The sequence below is a fragment of the Pelophylax lessonae genome (genome assembly GCF_965119305.1).
Source record: "Pelophylax lessonae genome assembly, chromosome: 2".
Taxonomy (NCBI): Eukaryota; Metazoa; Chordata; class Amphibia; order Anura; family Ranidae; genus Pelophylax; species Pelophylax lessonae.
This window is the reverse complement of record NC_138769.1, coordinates 303,729,999-303,749,510: the sequence shown is the minus strand read 5'-3', so window position 1 is coordinate 303,749,510 and position 19,512 is coordinate 303,729,999. Positions and strand designations below refer to the sequence as shown.

At 41.7% G+C, this 19,512-nt stretch overlaps 1 protein-coding gene across 1 annotated transcript in view; it reads left to right on the top strand.

The window, feature by feature from the left end:
* Window positions 1-19,512, top strand: part of ITPR3 (inositol 1,4,5-trisphosphate receptor type 3) — a 544,698-nt gene that overhangs the window by 287,111 nt on the left and 238,075 nt on the right. Inside the window, exons 29-30 of the mRNA XM_082246986.1 lie at window positions 2,808-2,930; window positions 16,292-16,492. Of these exons, the coding sequence (XP_082103112.1) occupies window positions 2,808-2,930; window positions 16,292-16,492 (324 nt within the window). The remainder of the gene's footprint in view (window positions 1-2,807; window positions 2,931-16,291; window positions 16,493-19,512) is intronic.

Genomic DNA, 19,512 nt, shown 5'->3' with positions numbered 1-19,512 from the left:
CTATTGTGGCTTTGAGAGTTTTAATCCCTTCTCTTCTAGCTCATTTTCGATTGGGCCATAATGCATTTAATCAAGATTCTTTTATATAGAGCAACCACATTTTTTATTTTTATTTTTTCTACATCGGGGTAGGTCAAACCCCCTGCCTGAATTGATTGGAACAACTGTCTCTTACTGGAATACTCTAGTGGCCATAGTCAAAATTATCTTAGAGGCTACAGCATACTTCTATCAAGGACCATCATTATATGATTTGTTTAGTGAGGATAATGTGAAGGCCGTCTTTATTAATATGACTCATAATAAAATAAAATTAAATGTAATAGCAATTCATACAAAAAATTCAGAGAATTCCTACAGGTTTGTACAACCCCAGTTCCAAAAATGGTGTGACGTTGTGTAAAATCGACAAAAGAAAACCAGAATGCAATGATTTGCAAATCACGTAAACCCATATTTTATTCACGATAGAAAATAAATCAATTGTTTGGATTGAGAAAATGTACCATTTTAAGAAGGTAATTTTGAAGTTGATGGCAGCAACATGTCTCAAAAAAGTTTGGACTGAGCCATATTTAGCACAGCCTAACATCTTTCCTTATTTTAACAACACTCTATAAATGCCTTGGAACTGAGGAGACTATTTGCTGTAGTTTTGGTGGAGGAATGTTGTCCCATTCTTGCCTGAGCATATGCTGCTTTAAAACCTGGATATATGTTTCAGCATTGATGGTGCCTTTCCAGATGTGCAAGCTCTCCATTCCATGCGCACTAATGTACCCACATACCATCAGAGACAGGCGTTTGAACTGAGCGATGTTAAGAAGCCAGAAGGTCCCTCTCCTTTTTAGTTCGGAGGATGCAGTGCCCACAGTTGTCAAATTTCAATTTGTCTGACCACAGAACAGTTTTCCACTTTGCAACAAACCAGTTTAACCACTTGCCTAATGGGCGCTTTCACCCCCTTCCTGCCCAGACCAATTTTCAACTTTCAGGGCTGTCGCACTTGGAATGACAATTGCGTGGTCATGCAACACATGTAACTAAATGACATTTTTAGAATTTATTTCACACAAATTGAGCTTTCTTTTGGTGGTATTTATTCACCACTGGGTTTTTATGTTTTATTTTTTACTAAACAAATGAAAAAAATACCGGAAAATTTGAAGAAAAAAAATCATTTTTCATAATTTGTTATAAAATTTTGCAAACAGGTAAATTTTCTACTTCACTGATCAAGGGCATCCAATATTGCATTTCGGCCTTGTCACACAGAGATTTCTCCAGATTCTCTGAATCGTTTGATGATATTATGTTCTGTAGATGTTGATATGTTTAGAGTCTTTGCAATTTTACATTGACAAACATTATTCTGCAAATGTTTGACAATTTTTAGATGCATCTTTTCACAGATTGGTGAAACTCTGCCCATTTTTACTTCTGAGACACTCTGAATCTCTAAGATGCTCTTTTTATACCCAATCATGTTACTGACCTGTTGCCATTTAAATCCTTGGCCCTGACCGCGCGCAAATGTGTGTCCCCTCGGCGGCCAGGTCTTGGCGCCGAGCAGCCGCATATTTGCATGCATTAGTGCAAACAGCGCTGTGCCCAGAGCGCACACCCTGCGCGCTCCTGGCACAGTTACCGACACCTGACAGAAAAATCCTGATCGGGAGATTTCCAATCATGTGACCTTAAGGCCTGCCCCACCTCCCATTTTGTAAACCCTCTAAAGGGGCCTGGTGTCTGCTGGCCTCAAGGGGTTAACCTATTTAGTTGTAAAATGTTCAGATATTCTTTGTTAATACCACTTTGCTGGCACCCCTTACTTTACCAGCTTTTGCTGCCCTGTCCCAACTTTTCTTGAGGCGTGTTGCTGACATCAATTTTAAAAAAAATCTTTTTTTTTTCTTAAAATTGTAAATTTTCTCTGTTTATACTTTTGATATGTTTTCTATTTTCTATCATTAATGAAATATTGGTTTATGAGATTTGAAAATCATTGCATTCTGTTTTTATGTATATTTTTGATAGCAGTCCCAACTTTTTTGGAATAGGGGTTGTATTTTTTTCTTCTTAAAACAGCAGTAAAGTTTAGAAAAATTATGTTTTTTTTCTCCTGCAATGTAATGTCATATTGTGCTAGTATGCAGACTTACCATGAAACAAAGCCCTCTTGTGGCGTGCTGTCCCTGCTGACAGGGCTTCCATCTTCACCTGGTCTTCCTTCCGGGTTCACAGGAGTCATGGCCGTGGCACAGGTTTCTGAAGGAATGGCATGAGTATGCTGTTCCTTCAAAGTGCATGCACCAAAAACCTCATCAGCTGCCAAACAAGCAAATATCTCCTAAACGGTGTACGTTTAGGAGATATTTATTTTACCTACAGGTATAAGCTTACCTGTAGGTAAAAATCAAAAAGCAAAGTTTACTACCGCTTTAACTTAGGCATAAAAGCCTGTATAATATGACAGTGCAAAGTCTATCAGTCCATAACAACCCATCATAGATTATATTTTTTACAGATTTCACTCAGAATCATACTGAATCTGATTGGCTGCCATAGGATGATTCACTGAGCATTTTTCCCTAGTACTTCAACTAGTTAAAAAATGCTGCCTCCTTTTAATTTTATAATTCTCTACAGATATATCAAAGTCTCATTTCTTGATGCATCAAAGTATGTTCTTACACAGGCACGGTTTGTTGAAACAAATATAACATTAAAGGTTCAGTTGTCTCACATGTATGTACAGCGATAGAACAATAGATTTTCAGGTACTAACTGATGTTCCCTTTGTACAGGGAGACACGAAGATGAAAGAGATTTTGAAGTATACACACCAGTTTCTGCAGAAATTCTGTCACGGGAACCCAGAAAACCAGGCTCTGCTGCACAAGCACCTTTCCTTGTTCCTGACCCCTGGCGTAAGTAGCATTAACATACAGAACGTCATTAGCCACTAATACCTATTTCTTTCTTATATGTATTTTTTGTACTCTTTGTGACTAACCACATCACCACATATTTCAAACTGAAGTGGTACTTCTACTTCTTGTTTAAATCTCACAGAAGTAGGCTTGCTACATGCCTAGAACTTTATAAATCACAGTTTTTTTTTTTTTTTTTTTATGTAAGGCCCACAGTAAACTGAATAAAGAAATGTGTACACATCTAAGTTCTCTATCCATTCTGTGCCAGTGACATATTATTTGCAGGAGACATAATCCAGCATAGCTTTTGCTGAATTGGCTTTAGTAACCATCCTGTCTCTGTAGTTGCTGGGAAAAAGGGGTTTACTGCTTTTCAGCCACCAGGGTATGCAGTGTGTTACTACCTACACAGCATGTATTCTATATGCATACACATCTCTGTTTTGGGGGTTTCACATGCTTTAAATCCTACTTCAGTCAACTTCAACTGCTGGGGATGTAAGTTGCAGTTGGGATAATATGCACTGTTTCATACATTAGGATGCATTAGCTGACAATAATACATTTAGTTTTTACATCAATTATTACACAGACATATGCTGCTTAATTTTTTTCCTGCCTCTTTAGCACCAAGACATTTGGCGTGCAGACATTTTTAGCTGGTTAGACTCTGTTACCATGTACAGCTGGAATCTATCAGACTCTGGGCATTGTCATATAGGGTGATATTGCATTGTATATTAAAATACATAATTTAATGCCCAGCAAGTTTTTTTTTTTTTATTTTGTAAGCACATTTACTTGGAATACCACACCAATACTCATGCTAACCCATACATTTTTCTGTGTCAAATCATCTGTCTGGGTCAAGTCCACAATAAAAGCATTATCATTTTGAGGAGAAGATTACTTGTTTGTGTTATTTGTACTGCTATATGAATTTAGTACTAATGTAATGCTTTATCTTTGTTATTTATTGATGATCTAATAACTTGCCTTCTTCCAATACAGTATGTGTACTGTGATTTAGTGTCTGACAACTAGCCAAGCTAAGTTAGAAAATCTTTAGTTTGCCTGAGGCTTGAGCTACATATGTAACTTTTAATCTCAGAGATTCTAAAAAAAAATCCTACACAGGAAATTCTAGTTTATGCCTTTGCAGAAAATTCTTAAAGGGGATCTTCACCATAGAGAGAAAAACATGAAAAGTTAACTTACCTGTCCAGGGATCCAGCGCTGTCCTCACCTGGGCAGGTTCTTCGCCAGTCTTCGGGTCCCATGCTCCAGCCTGCTTACTGTGGGAAGCTGGCTGTAACTCCTTGTGGCTTCACAGACGGCTTATCACTGCGCTTTGTGAATGGTCCTACAGCTTTCTGGGACCTGTGACATGTCCTAGAAGGCTGCTGGCAAAGAGGGGGGGGGGGGGAGGGGGCTAGTGGGAGCGGGTACCTAGGTCTTGGCTCCCAAAAAATGTTTTTAATGTTCCAAATATGGTGGGGAGGTGGGGCAGGGGGGGGGGGTGGGGCGCATGATGAACGAGGACATAAATCAGAACTTCCCCTTTAGGGTAAAGTTCTGCTTTAAGTCAATGAAGTTGATTTAGGAGGAGAGGCTGTTCATACAGCAAAGTGTTCCTTTACCAAACCTTGTAACAACTTATAGTGCCAATCAAGGTGCTCTGCTGATAAATAATCTGGTGTCTCACAGGAATGTAAGTGAAGAAATGTGATCAGCACACCAAGGATTTCTCAAAAGGGTCCAAAACTTTATTATCGTAGTTACATGATAAACATACAGCAACGTTTCAGAGCCATGCAGGGCCCCTTCATCAGGCATGTGACAATGTGTAGTGAAAACCAACAAGTATTTAACAGACAATCTACCAATCAGTGCAAATAATTTCAGCCCAGCCCCACCCCTGGCGTCATAAGGACACCATGAGTCCGCCATTATGCACAGTTTAAACTTTTAAAGGGACCAATGGTCTTACCAACATATACCAATGAACATGGACATTTTAGAAGATATACACAATATTTAGTGTTGCAGTTAACATAATTATGTATCTATTAAGGCTTGCCACTAAGTGGATGTGCAAAAGTTTCAGCACATATTAAGAGTTGCAAACGTTACAGTTGTAACACCTATAACAGCCCTGTTTCTGTGATAGCCTTGTGACTGCATTAGCATATTTTAGTCTAGGGTCTGCCTGGACAAGTAAGTCCCTTAGAGACTTTCCACATTTGTGAACCAATAATGGTGGTTTCTTTAACTCAGTCATCAGGGTATCATCCGCTTTAAGAATGTTCAGGTTTTGTATGGCTGCATGTCTTATCTGGCCTGATTCACAGTTAAACTTGGGAATGAATAGTGGGCTATTCCCAGTTTTTGAGGTCCTACCTCTATTCATGGTAGCTCTTGTCAAGGCTTGGTCAAGTACAGAATTGGGATAATCTTGTTCCAAACATTTTTTGTACATGATCGCAAATTGCTGTTTTTTTTCATCTTCACTGGAGCAGATGCGTAGGACTCTCTTAAACTTGGAGATGGGTAGGCTGTTTAAAAGGTGTTTGGGGTTCACGCTCTGGTAATGAAGCAAGGTTTTCCTGTCTGTCGGTTATGTAAAAATCTTAGTACTGAGGGACCCGTGTCAATTTTTAATCATTACATCAAGGTATGTGATGCTTTGAGCAGAAATCTCTGGATTGAAAACAATGCAGGGTAAAATCCTGTTCAAGTAATCAAAAAAGGGCAAGAAATCAGGTTCACCGCCATCCCAGATCAGGAAAATGCTATAAATATATCTTAACCAGCACCTAACATGGTCAGCGAAAGCAGGGGTTGCATAAATGTTGCATTCTTCCATATACCCAACAAACAAATTTGCAAATAAGGGCTTCCTTTTCAGCTTCTGAACATCAGGACTGACCCCGGAGGCCGTTACTTTATTATGCATGTTTTAATAGCAGGTTATCCATTAATTTTGGTCGGCCTCTACCTACCGCCTCTGGTGGATGTTTCTATACTTACTACTGTTATGCAAATTGTGCTTGATTATGGTGTTGAGGATGTACTTTTAATGGGAGATTTCAACTTGACCCCCTCCCCAGATCTGGACAGGCTCCATTCTGCCTCCCGGGGGGGGCTCCTGGTCTTGCTCAGTGGGTGAACGCATTCAACCTTGTGGACATCTGGCGACATTTTCACCCCGCCCTTAGAGAGTTCATTTGCCATTCAGTGTCCTCCAGAATGTTATAATGCATAGACCTAGCCTATACTGCCCGATCCATACTACACAAAGTGTCAGAGGTTTCTATCCTTCCCAGAGGCATTTCAGACCAGACCATGCCCCACTGATGGTAACGTTAAGATTGGCCCCCCCTGGGGAGCAGCTATGGAGACTGTCCAGATATTGTATAGAGGATCCTTCTGTTCAGTATGCCATGCAAGAGGGTGTCTGCCACTATTGGTTAACTAATGCTGAGTCTACCACTTCCTCTGTGGCATGGTATAGCTTCAAGGCCTGGTCTCGAGGTGAATACAAGTCCCGTATAGCTGCCGCACGTAAAGCCTCTGGATAGGGTAGAGGAAACGGATTCTGTGCAGGAAGCTGCATGTGTAGACAACCCGGACCCTAACACTTATGGGGACTGGCAACACACTCTTAGAGAGATATCCCTTATCCGGATGGAGATGACTCAGAAGTCATTATTAAATACTCCGCAGAGAGTCTTTGAGCACGGCAACAAATACAGAAGGCTGTTGGCTTGGTTGGCTAAAGGACAATTTGCTGTTACACATATTAGTGGTATTAGAAACTCTGTGGAAGAACTATTAGGATCACCCAGCGACAAAAATGACAAATTCCTTCAGTATTATAGATACTTAAACTCCTCCCGTGCAACGTATACCACTCTAGAATTACACACCTATCTAGATAAGGTCGACTTTCCTATCCTGGGCTTGGAGACTAGTTCTAGCCTAGTTTATGAGATTACACTGGAGCAGGTTCAGTTAGCTTTGACCCAATTTAGGTCAGGAAAGACTCTGGGGGTGGACGGACTTCCTTCCGAATTCTACTCACAACATCAGGACCTGCTTGCTCCCAGACTTACCTCTCTATTTGCTCAGTTCCTCGAGTTAGGCGCCCTCCCAGATTCTATGTCAGAGGCGGTGGTGGTGTTGGTGCTTAAACTGGGTAAGAACGCTGAAGAGTGCTCCTCATATAGACTAATATCCCTGTTAAATGTGGATGCCAAGATCTTGGCAAAGGTCTTGACAAACCGTTTATCTAGGGTCCTTGAGGAGTTAATTCATGTGGATCAAAGGGGGCTCATGCCTGGGAAGGGCACCAACATTTACCTTCGATGTCTCTTCCTGAACTTATCGATCCCCCATGCTAATAGTGGGCGAAGAGTCATTGCCTCCCTCGATGCTGAGAAGGCATTTGATTTGGTAGAGTGGGGGTTCCTGTGGGAGGTGATGCGTAGACTTGGACCAAAATTTCTTCAGTGGCTGGAGATGTTGTACAGTGCCCCCAGGGCTCGGATCCGCACTAATGACAGGCTATCGGGATTATTTTTGTAACAGTGGGGTTCGTGTCAGGGCTGTCCTCTTTCCTCTTTGCCCTTGCGCTGGAACCGCTGGCCATTCTTATTCGGGCCCCTGATCAGTTGACGGGTTGAGGGTGGGTCCCCTAGTAGAAAAAATCTCCTTGTACTCAGACGACACCCTCCTTTATCTGCATGATGTGGACTCCTCTCTTTGGGCAGCCCTTGATATATTCGATGAATTTGGGCAGTTCTGTAGGGTTTGCATTAATTGGGCCAAGTCCACTCGATTCCCTCTACACCCCCAGGCACGGGTGGACACGGCAGGATCCCAGTTGTTATTGGTTGGTTAATTCAGGTGCTTGGATATCCAGGTGCAGAGGAACTCGACCAGCTTTTCTGATCTAAATCTAGCCCCCCTGCTATCCCAAATACATGCTAAGTGTGCGTCATGGGCATCCTTGACCTTGAACTTTCTGGGGCATATCAGCCTCCTTAAAATGATTTATCTCCCCAAATTCCTTTGTCTTCTGTAACTGCCCTACCTGGATACCCAACTCCTTTTTCAAGGAAGTAGAACAATGTATGGGGTCTTTCATATGGGGGGTGCCACCCCCAGGCTGGCGTGTTCGACTTTAGTTCTCCCTGTGCAGTGTGGTGGCCTGGCACAACCAGATCTCCGAATCTACTACTGGGTGGAAATTTTAGTCACCACCTGATGGTGGTTTACACAATCTCGTGCTAATGCTGCAGTATGCCTTGAGGCTGCCACTCTGGGTTCCCTCCAGGAGCTAGGGAATTTGTTCTATTGGGGAAGTCAGTCCTACTCTGTCATGCTGCTGTCTATGAGGACTACACTCAGGGTTTGGTTGGTGGCCAGGAGAAGATTCCTTAAGGCAAATACGTGGTCCCCCTTTAACCCACTGTGGGGTAATCCTAATCTCCTGCGTTTTCATTCTCTTCCTGACCCCCAGCTTTGGGCTAAACAAGGAATTAGGATCCTGAGGGATGTTTTTTCGGCAGGTACTCTACTCCCTTTCTCAGACCTTAGGGCCAAATTTAAACTACCAGGATGGATGCTCTTTCGGTATTTTCAACTGTGCCATGCCGCACAAGCCCAATTTCCCACCCCCCCCCTAACTTGAAAATGGATCCTATTGAGGAACTTTTGGCTCAAGAATCCCTATCTAAACCTATATCCGCCTTTTATCTGGACTTGCTCTCTACTGACTCTCCCAAGATGGACAAACTTTGGGACTCCTGGAAAACTGAATTGCCTGACCTCGACAAGGAGGACTGGAAGAATTGTCTTGAAGACAGTGTTAAATTGTTAATATCCTTACGTGATAAGTTAATACACATAACATTTTTACATAGGATTTATTACACGCCCCACAGTTTGCATAGAATATTTCCCCTGAGGTCGCCGGAGTGTACACGTTGTGGGGAAGCAATAGGTACTTATCTCTATGTTCTGGGGAAGTCCAGGAGTGGCCGGATTCTGGAGAGAGGTGGTTGAACTCATAAATCATCGTCTTCAGCTGGATCTTCCAATAACTCCTGAGCTGCTGTTGCTAGGTATTCAGGATGACGAGCAGAGACCTAGATGCACTAAGATACACATTTCTTACCTGTTCCATTATGCTAAAAGAGAAATTATAATTAAGTGGAATTCCCATTCCCTTTCCTCCCCCTGTAGCTTCCTGGGAATAGTTATCATGTATAAATTATCCTACATCTGCAGGAACTGTCCTAAAAAATTTGAGAGGGTGTGAAAGCCATGGACTGCATAGGTGTAATGTATTCTTCACCACACAACTGTGCACTTCGAAGGGTGGCTGTAACGCTCTCTAAAACAACAATGTCCATTAACAGAAATGTAAAGGGAAAATTTTGGACTTCTTACTACTTTGTATCTACATTAATTTCTGTTATGTGGAATATGCTTATTTTTTTTCCCATTGTCGAAGTATATCATACTGCTTTGTAGGTTTTTTTTGCCATGTTATTGAATGTGTACCATGCCTTTTGATTCAATAAAGTAACATCCTGTTTTGTTAAAAAAAAAAGAAAATCAACCGGGAGATTCTGGACATACGATTTGGATGAGAAATGTTTTACTGCTGTATTAGGTATTCTGGAATATAGGGATAAAATATCCATAGTTGCTAGTCGCCAATTCTTATCCAAAGTAGAGAATCTTGCAAGTTTGTCCAAAAAAATCACTCGTGTCTGTAACATAAGCTGGTAATTTCTTAATTTCTTAACCAGAGGCTGAAGGTGAAAACCAATCCATTTTGCCAGGGGCTGAGTGACTGACCCAGATTCAGACACAATAGGATGAAACTTAGGAGGGTTATTATCTTTGTCGATTTTAGACAGTCCATAGATCACTGGTAAATGTGGATGTTCGTTGATCAGAAAATTGGCTGTGTCCAAGAAGATCCAACCATTCAATTGACCAATGCCCACCAAAGATTCTAAAGCATTTTTTTGTGCTTTGCATGGGATCATTGGTGAGTTGCACATAGCTTGTGGTATCAGCCAACATCAATAACATACTGTTCCTGTATTCTGTTGAGTCCATGATAACAATTGTTCTGTCTTTATCTGCAAGTTTGATTATGAGGTTTTTATTGTCCCCTAATGTTTTCAAAGCTGAAAATTCCTTGGTGTGGGTCCTTCTACTGATTCTAGTGCAGACCTTAAGTTTCACAGTCCTTCTGTAACTGTTGATGGACTGGTATTGTCCAGGAGACATAAACTTTCTTTTCAGCTTAAACAATTCTCCCTTAGGCCTAATTTACACTGGATGTTTGAAAACCTCTTCTGGATGCTGGAACTTGACAGCTAGGGAACAAAGTTAAAAAATGTCAGTTTGACCACTTTAACATGCCAAGTTTACCGATATTCATCAGCATTTTCGTTTTAAAATGTTTTTGCAGATAACAGCTCTCTCTTTCTCGTTTTCCTATTACAAACGCCTATAAACGAAAATACATATAGACTTTTCTACCACGTTTAGATGCTTTTGCAAGCTGTTCGACACATTTGGTTATTCAAATACCTATAAACTTCTGTCCTGAACGCATTGTTTTCTTTCAAGAAAATACCTCTAAACACAACTGCCTCTACTGCCTCTACTATGGACGGATAAGATAACATGGAGGGGAGTTCAGAGGCTACTGAAAAAAAATCCCCAACTGCTCTTAAACGTCCATTTATCAGCAGCAGTGTACATGAGGCAATAATTGTTGTTGCTGTTTGGGGTTGTGTGAAGGACTGTTTAATCATTAGGGACCTTTTAAATTTAAACATCTCAACGTCAAAGTCAAATCTATTGAATCTGGAAAAAGGATAGACCCTGTAATGTTCCTTGCTGATAGATTAATCACTGGGCTCGTCTGTGCATTCGTTGTCATCCACTATCAGGTTTGAGAGGCGCCGTGACCTTTTGTGGCCCTTCTTGAGCTTGTCACATTTGGACAGTCGATGTCGTGTGGTGTATGTAGCGATCTTGTCGATTTCTTGTAAAGCACTTGTTTGTTGTCTTTATCATGTAATGAAAGTTTCAGAGCAGTCAGCTCATGATTAACCTGGCACAGTTGAACTTTCACCACCTCAATGAACATAATTAAGTATGTTTTGGGTCGATACTTCACACCACTTTTCACAAAATTTACGTTTCTGTTGGCCAGTCATAGGTTGGTTTCTAATTCGAAAACCCAGTTGGATTTTTCTTGCCCTGTAATATTCAGATTAGGTCTGACTCTGTAGTTCAAGATCAACCCGTCTCTTCTGCAAACGTTTGATAACTTCCGGTGTCAGGGGGGAAAGGCGATGGTCGCGATCACCTTTTGACTGTATAGGTGGTCCCCGGGTTACAAACATCTGACTTAGAAACTACTCCTGCTTAGAAATGGAGGGAGACAACAGGAAGTGAGAGGAAATCTACCCCCAGGAAGGGAAATTCACTCCTAGAAGAGTTATCGTGGGAAAAAGGTGTTTCCACTGACGCTTTATCACTAATCCTTGTTTCCCTAACAACCCAAAATTTTCAAAATCGAATTATCATAGGGACAGAAAGTGAGGTGAAATCTTCTGAACAGGGGCACAGACAGCAAAACAAATGTAACAGGTGTGTTGACCCTTTTCTATGCTATTGAAAAAACATAAAAAATATTTTTTTTGGCTGGAGCTACACTTAAAAATGTACCTGTTCCGACTTACAAACCAATTCAACTTAAGGTGGAGTTCCGGCCTCAAAATCTAAAAATAAAAAACGATTTTGGTCAATCTGCTTGCTAAGGGCCACCTGAAAAAGAAATAGATGCTCCCAATTTTTTTTTTTTTGGTCACTTACCCTGATATTGAAGTAAATATACTCGCCTTCCTTCCACTTCCTCCCTCGGCGGCCGCAGCCCGCGCCGTCACTTCCGGCTTGCGATGACTCCTGGGAGCTGAACGTCATCGCTCCCAGGAGTCAATGCGCCTGCACTGGCCCCGCTCGTCACTTCCGGTGCAACCGCGGCATTCCCTACTAAACAGCTTCTAGGCATGCCCAGAAGCTGTGCAGGAATGCTGCGCTTGCACCGAAAATAACAAGAGAGGCCGGTGCAGTGCATTGTGGGACTCCGACATCACCGAAGAGGCCGCAGAAGAGGACGCGCTGGCTTCAGCTGCCCACACCTGAGATGGCAGCACTGGAGAAGAACTTTTCAAGGGAAGTATTTCTTCTTACAGGTAAGTGCAACCTGGGACAGTTCAGAGGCTATCCATTGTGGAATGAACTAGCCCTGACTGTCCCGGGGGTATTTTTATCTAAATTTGACCCCCGAGGCCGGAACTCTGCTTTCAGAACAAACCTACAGACCCTATCTTGTATATAATTTAGGGGCCACCTGTATATGGTTCCAGGGGTTTTGTCATCTTAAAATGTAGTTGTTCCTTCGGATGCCATTTGGCGTGGCGTAAAACTAATTCCCTGACTTCACGCTCTACAAATCTGCCCTTCTCAATTACAACTTGTGCCTACACACTGCTAAACAAACCTACTACACCATTCTCATCAAAGCAATCTCATCCAAACCTCAACAACTCTTTTCTACCCTTAATTTCTTACTTCACCCCCACTGCCTCCACCCACCAACATGCTTACTGTCCAGGAGATTGCCAATTATTTCAAAAACAACATCACCACAATTCGTGATGAGATATCCAGCACCCAGCTTCCTCCCCAAACCAACACACCAGGTCCAACACTGCACTCAATGTTTTACTTCTTCAGCCATGTTACCACTGAGGAATTTGCCAATCTCCTTTCCATGGCCAACCTTACCACCTGCCCCCTGGACCCTGTTCCCCTCACAATTACTGCAACCATCTTCCTGCTCTATCTTAAACTCTCTCATCCACATCTTTAACTTCTCCCTCTCCTCCGGCACCTTTCCCTCCCTATTCTGTTTAAAATAGAAATGAAAGGCAAACATTTGTGTATAGATATAAAGGGGAAAGAAAATGTATTTATAAGTGTTCACATTCCCTCTGTTCTCAGCTGCATAAGAGCTGGGGGGAGGAGAAGCAGCAGCACACTAGGCTTCCCAGTGAATGGCTGCAGCGGGGACATGTCAGGACAAGTCTGATCATTGGAGGAGAGCACACTCACAGCACAGCTAGAGAACTGACCATGGTGTGTTCTCCTGCTTAGTGTAGTCAGTTTTTTTTTTTTTTTGAAAAGCAGGGGGACTGGCAGGAAAAACAGGGATTTCACATAAAGGAAGCAATAAAAAATAGAGAACAGAATACTTTCTCATACAAGTGCATGGTACAGCAGACACATATCAGGAATATGAAGTGTTTGGGTAACAAACGCTTTAAAAAACTCTCACTAGACCCCACCAGTTTAAATACCTTAAGACCCATCTCCGTGCACCTGTTTGCTTCCATGCTTCTTAAATGCCTTATCTTTAACCGTATGAGCTCCTACCTCACTGACCCCAACCTTCTGCCCTACTAAAACTCACCAACAACTACTAGCTGCTAAAGCCAATGGCTAGTACTCCATACTCATACTTTTGGCTGCCTTTGACACAGTTGACCACCCACTCCTCAAAAAACTCCACTTCCTTGGCCTTATGATTCTGCTCTATCCTGGTTCTTCTCCTACCTATCTCAGCACACACAATCCCATATTTTCCTCTCCTCTTCCTATTTCTGTTGGGGCATCCTGAAGCTCTGTCCTTGGACCCCTCCTATTCTCTCTCTATCCCTGGGCCAGTTGATAACCCACCATGGCTTCCAATACCACCTCTATGCTGACGATACCCAGATCTATCTCTCTACTCCTCAACCCACACCCTCTTTCTGCTCACGTATAACAAACTTACTAAGCAAAATATCAGTATGGATGTCGCACCGCTTCCTCAAGCTCAACCTTTCTAAAACTGAGCTTGTAATATTTCTTCCTCCCCGATCCCCTCCCCATTACTTTACCATTGAGATCAATGGCACAACGGTCCCTCCACACCTGCCAGGGTTCTGGGTGTAATCCTAGACTCTGACCTTCCACCCAAATTCCAATCACTGGCTAAATCTTGCCGCCTTAACCTCCGCAACATTTCCAGAATTCGCCCCTTCCTAACTAACGACATCACAAAACAACGTAGTCACTCCTTGGTTATTTCCTGCCTTGACTACTGCAACTCCCTCCTCACTGGCCTACCTTTACCCAGGTTATCCCCCTTCAGTCTAATATGAATGCTGCTGTTAGACTAATCCACCTTACAAACAGATCTGTGACTGCCCCCCCCCCCTGCCAGTCTCTTCACTGGCTTCCCTTACCCCATCATTTAAAACTCAAAATAATAACCACAACATACAAGGCCATCCACAATATCACCTCCAGCTACATAACCCACCTTATCTGCAGATATTGCCAAAATGGTCATCTCTGCTCCTCCCAGGACCTCCTGCTCTCTAGCTCCCTTTTTATCCCCTTCCCATGCTCGCCTCCAGAGCCTCTCCCATCCTCTGGAACTCCCTGCCCTAGTATGTCCAGTCAGCTCCTACCCTGTCTGCCTTTAAGCTATCCTTGAAAACTCACTTATTCAGGGAAGTCTACCCCACCTCCACCTAAAAACTGTACTGGAGTCTCCTTCATCAGATCGTCCCATGCAGCTATTACCTTGTACCACCTCCCTCTCCCTTTAGATTGTAAGCTCCATGAGCATGGCCCTCCTATTCCCTCTATATTTAACTATATTGCATTTGTACTGTAGCCCTTTTTTATTGTAAAGTGCTGCATAAACTGTTGGCGCTATATAAATCCTGTATAATTATAATAGATAGGGCTCCTACACTTATTTACTAAAATTCAGTACAATTGTCAGGATTGTAAAGATACAAATGTATTTATTGGGTTGTTCAGTCGTTTGTTCTTATCATAGTAAATGCATTTAAATTGGTATTAATGTGGTTCTAAAGGCAGGAGGTTCTTTACCCTAATGCATTCTATGCATTAGGATAAAAAACCTTCTGTGTGCAGCAGCTCCCCCAGCCCCCCCTCGATCCAGCCATGTGCACGAGACACTTAACTTTCTGAGGAATCCCCCTCCTCATTGGCTTAGACAGCAGTGGGTGCCATTTGATTAAGCTGCTGTCAATCACAGCTAGTGAGCCAATGAGGAGAGCCGAGGGTCTGTGTGTGAATGGACACACAGAGCAGCTGTTCGGGAGTGAGCCTACTTAGGTGTCCCCAGAGCTGTTGGGGGCAGGGGGTAGAAGTCAGGAGCGCCCGGGGGTGGTCCTGAGAAGAGGGGGCTCGGAGCTGCTCTGTGCAAAATCACTGCACAGAGCAGGTGTGAATGACATGTTTTTTGTTTTTTAAAGCCAAGCCTTTATTATTACTTAAAACCCAAAACCAAAACTGTAATATATTGCAGCTTAACAATCATGAGATGTGGTGGCTGCATTAGTTTTCTGTTTTTTCAGGCTTTTTCCCTCTGTTTTCATCTGGTGATATGGCCAGAAACACGCTTCCTGCAGTAGGTCTCATGTACACAGGACATTTTTTTAAACTCTCCTAGAAGCCTGCAGTGTTTTTTGCAGAAAAAACGCCCTATGCTTGTAAAAATGTTTAACGCTTTTACAAGCATTTAGGTGCATTTACAGGTGTCAAGCACTTGGGCATTACTTTATTTCATTGACCAGAATAGGAGCAGCTGGAAAAATGTCCAATGTGCTTGAGGCCTTTGCGTGCCCCCACTCTGGCTGAAGGAGCAACAGAGATGTCTTTGGACAGCAGCATTGTCAGTTTTTTTCCTTTTGTGATAAAGGTTTTACATAAAATCTAATCATTGTAAGCACCTCTGTCAGTGTTAAATGGTTTATTTCAACCCTCTAACTGGTTGTTCTGTTGAAAAACTACAAACTTACTGCCAGGATCACAAGGTGAAAATAACATTTATTTTAAATAACCTTAAACAAGAATATTAATGCAGCCACCGCGTCTATGAATTGATAAGCTGCAATATAATATTTGCGCTGGAGTATTTTCCCTTTAAATATTTTCTCCTGGGAATTCGATAGACAAACTGAATTGAAATGGCATTCTAATAGTAGAAGCTACATTGCCCTCTCAACTGTTTTTACAGTTTGTTTTAATTACTTTACTGTTTGACAAGAGGGTAGTCTCTTTCATATACAATGTAGCGTATCAGTTGGTTGTAGAATTTCTTGGGATCTTTTGTTTTATTTTGTGTTTGTTATAAGATGATTTAGGCTCATGAAGTGTGTTTGTTTCCCCAGCTTCTGGAGGCTGAGACCATGCAACATATCTTCCTCAATAACTACCAGCTGTGTACAGAGATACATGAAACTGTCCTTCAACACTTCATCCATTGCTTGGCCACCCATGGACGGCATGTCCAGTACTTGGACTTTTTGCACACCATCATCAAAGCTGAGGGAAAATACATTAAAAAGTGCCAGGACATGATCATGACAGAGGTAATTGTAATCCTTATTATAGCAAGTGAATATTGTTCATGGAAGCACAAACAATACGGGGAAACAGATCCAGTAAAAACAGAAAAGAAGATACATGAAACACAATGATAGAAATTTGATATTATGCCAAAGGTTGTATATGGCTCTGGAAGGTCTATAAGCTATGAAGCCAAAAAGCTTTTATGTTTTTGTTTCTAATTGTAGGAATAGCAAAAAGACATACACTAGTTATAAAGAAAACTTGCTTGACTAGTCATGCCAGGCATAAAGCAACTTTTCCAGCTTTCCATGAGTTATTTCTGCTTGTCAGTGTACAGCTTGTCTTCATATGTCAGACAATTTAAAATGAGCTAGTAAATGTTATTTGACATACTTCTACAGTTTTCTTCAAGCTGCTCATGGAGGGGCATGTATCTGGTTTATTTAGACTTTAGTACTGACAAAGGAGTTACATAGTGTCCTACAGAATACTACCAATATCCAAAAAATCATGTCAAATATATGCATTTATTTGGTGAGCTGTCATGTATTTTTTGGAAGGTAACGTCAGGCCTTGAAAATATAAATTGCATTCAGAGAAATGTATGTATTTGCTTAAAGGAAATATTTAGTGGTTTTGTGTTTTTGTCTTTATTTATTAATGTTCAGGGCATAAAATAACAGTTTTGAAATAGTTTTCCTTTTTTTTTAGTCCAGTAAATGTAAAAGATTTATATTTATATTTCCAGCTAATAGGTGCCACTCTAGGTTTCCCTTCACATGTTTACCTCTCTGGTTTGTTGAAAAAGCTTGTAGTTTACAGAAGTGATTAACTTAAAATGAACCTAAATAAAAAACAATGAATATATTGCAGCTTGCCAACCCCTAGATATTGCCGCTGAATTTGTTTCCTTTTTCAGCCTTCCTATTTTCACCTGGTGGCCGTGCCAGTAACACTTCACTTCTCCACTTGTACTAGAGTGACAAGGCTTGCTAACTATACTGCATCTTTAACTTTTGGACTACAAACAACCCCCCTTCATTGTATCTTCATAAAAAAGGTGGGGATGTTTTGTAGTTCACAAAAGTTAGGGTTTCTGGATCAACAGGTATTTTCCTGTACTTGCAGAAAATGCTCTTAGCCTAAAAAAAAAAATAAATATCAAGGACTGGTAAGTGGCAATATATTACTTTCTTTGTTTTTAGGTAGGGAGATACTTAAAGTTCAAATTTACACACACTGCTGAACAAGTAAGAGAAGTTATGCAATCCCCTTTGCTTTCCCACTATTCCTTCCCTGTTCATAGTAGGCCCTATGCTAGCTGGGATGCCTTGGCAAAATGCCTAAAAATTGCCCCAAAATTGTTTACAAGCCAGCAGATGGATGAAGCCTGCCTTTTAGTTATACAAAGCCAAGTGTTTTCATTGTGCACCATTACGACATTCTAGCCACCAGTGTCTTAACAACTAAGAGGGGACCCTCCCCAGCGCTTACAAAGAGGGGCCCGGGAGGATCCCTTCTTTGTCTGCACTGGGGGCAAAAAAGCTAGTGATGGAGAAAAACTAAGCGAGAAGACAAACATTAGAATACTATTCAGTACCAGTGTGCAAAAGTGTATTGGATTTGGAAGAATAAATCACCTCTAACCTTGGGTGTCCTACGTGTGTGCATGTTGATGCATTATGTAAAACTTTTAGAATAGTTTTTTACATTTTAGAATGGGGTACATCAAGACTGTCCATAATTGTAAAGGTTGCCTTGACTAAATAAAAAGTTGAGAAACACTGCTCACTACATCTTCAGTTTCAGAAAGAGCCAATCTGAAAGAAAAATGTTTGTTATGTTTACTGTATAGAAAACCTGTAATTCTCTGTGACGCCAGTGTTAGGGGTGCAAATCTATGTCCAGAAAGTTTAATAGGTTGTCTGTGGGAATGTTTGACCATTCTTCCAGAAGTGCATTTGTGAGGTCAGGCACTGATGTTGGATGAGAAGGCCTGGTTTGCAGTCTCTGCTCTAATTCACCCCAAAGGTGTTCTAATAGGTTGAAGTCAGGACTCTGTGCAGGCCAGTCAAGTTTCTCCACCCCTAACTCACTCATCCATGTCTTTATGGACCTTGCTTTGTGCACTGGTGCGCAGTCATATTGGAACAGGAAGGGGCAATCCTCAAACTGTTTCCACAATGTTGGAGCATGAAATTGTCCAAATGTCTTGGTATGCTGACGTTTTAAGAGTTCCCTTCACTGGAACTAAGGGGCCAAGCCCAACCCTTGAAAAACAACCCCACGCCATTATTCGCCCTCCACCAAATGATTTGGACCAGTGCACAAAGCAACGTCCATAAAGACATAGATGAGTAAGTTTGGGGTGGAGGAACTTGGCTGGCCTGCACAGAGTCCTGACCCCAACCCGATAGAACACCTTTAAGATGAATTAGAGCGGAGACTGAGCCAAGCCTTCTCGTCCAAGATCAGTGCCTGACCTCACAAATGCGCTTCTGGAAAAATGGTCAAACATTCCCATAGACACACTCCTAAACCTTGTGGACAGCCTTCCCATAAGAGTTGAAGCTGTTGTAGCTGCAAAGGGTGGGCCAACTCAGTATTGAACCCTATGGACTAAGACTGGAATGCCATTAAAGTACATGTGCGTGTAAAGGCAGGTGCCCCAATATACCTTCCTATCTATTTACTAATGCTATTAACATGAGCAATAAAATAGTCAATATTGATTTTAAAAGTTTAGTTCTGCTTTAATTGAAAAAATAATAAAGTGTATGTTACCCACATTTCATATTGCTGATATGTGTCTATGTTATCAAAAGAGTATCCTGTTCTCTTTGCATAGCTTCCTTTGTTTAAATACCTGGTGATCCTGTCAGTTCCCCTGTTTTGATATTTCAAATTGGGCATGAAAGCACATCTATCCCAGTGTGGTCAATTTTCCCATTTTTATTCTACCTGGAAGCATATCCTGCCTGTAATCCAGGAGGCCACTGACCTTAACTGGTTCTCCCCCAAACAGTACAGAGGCCATCAA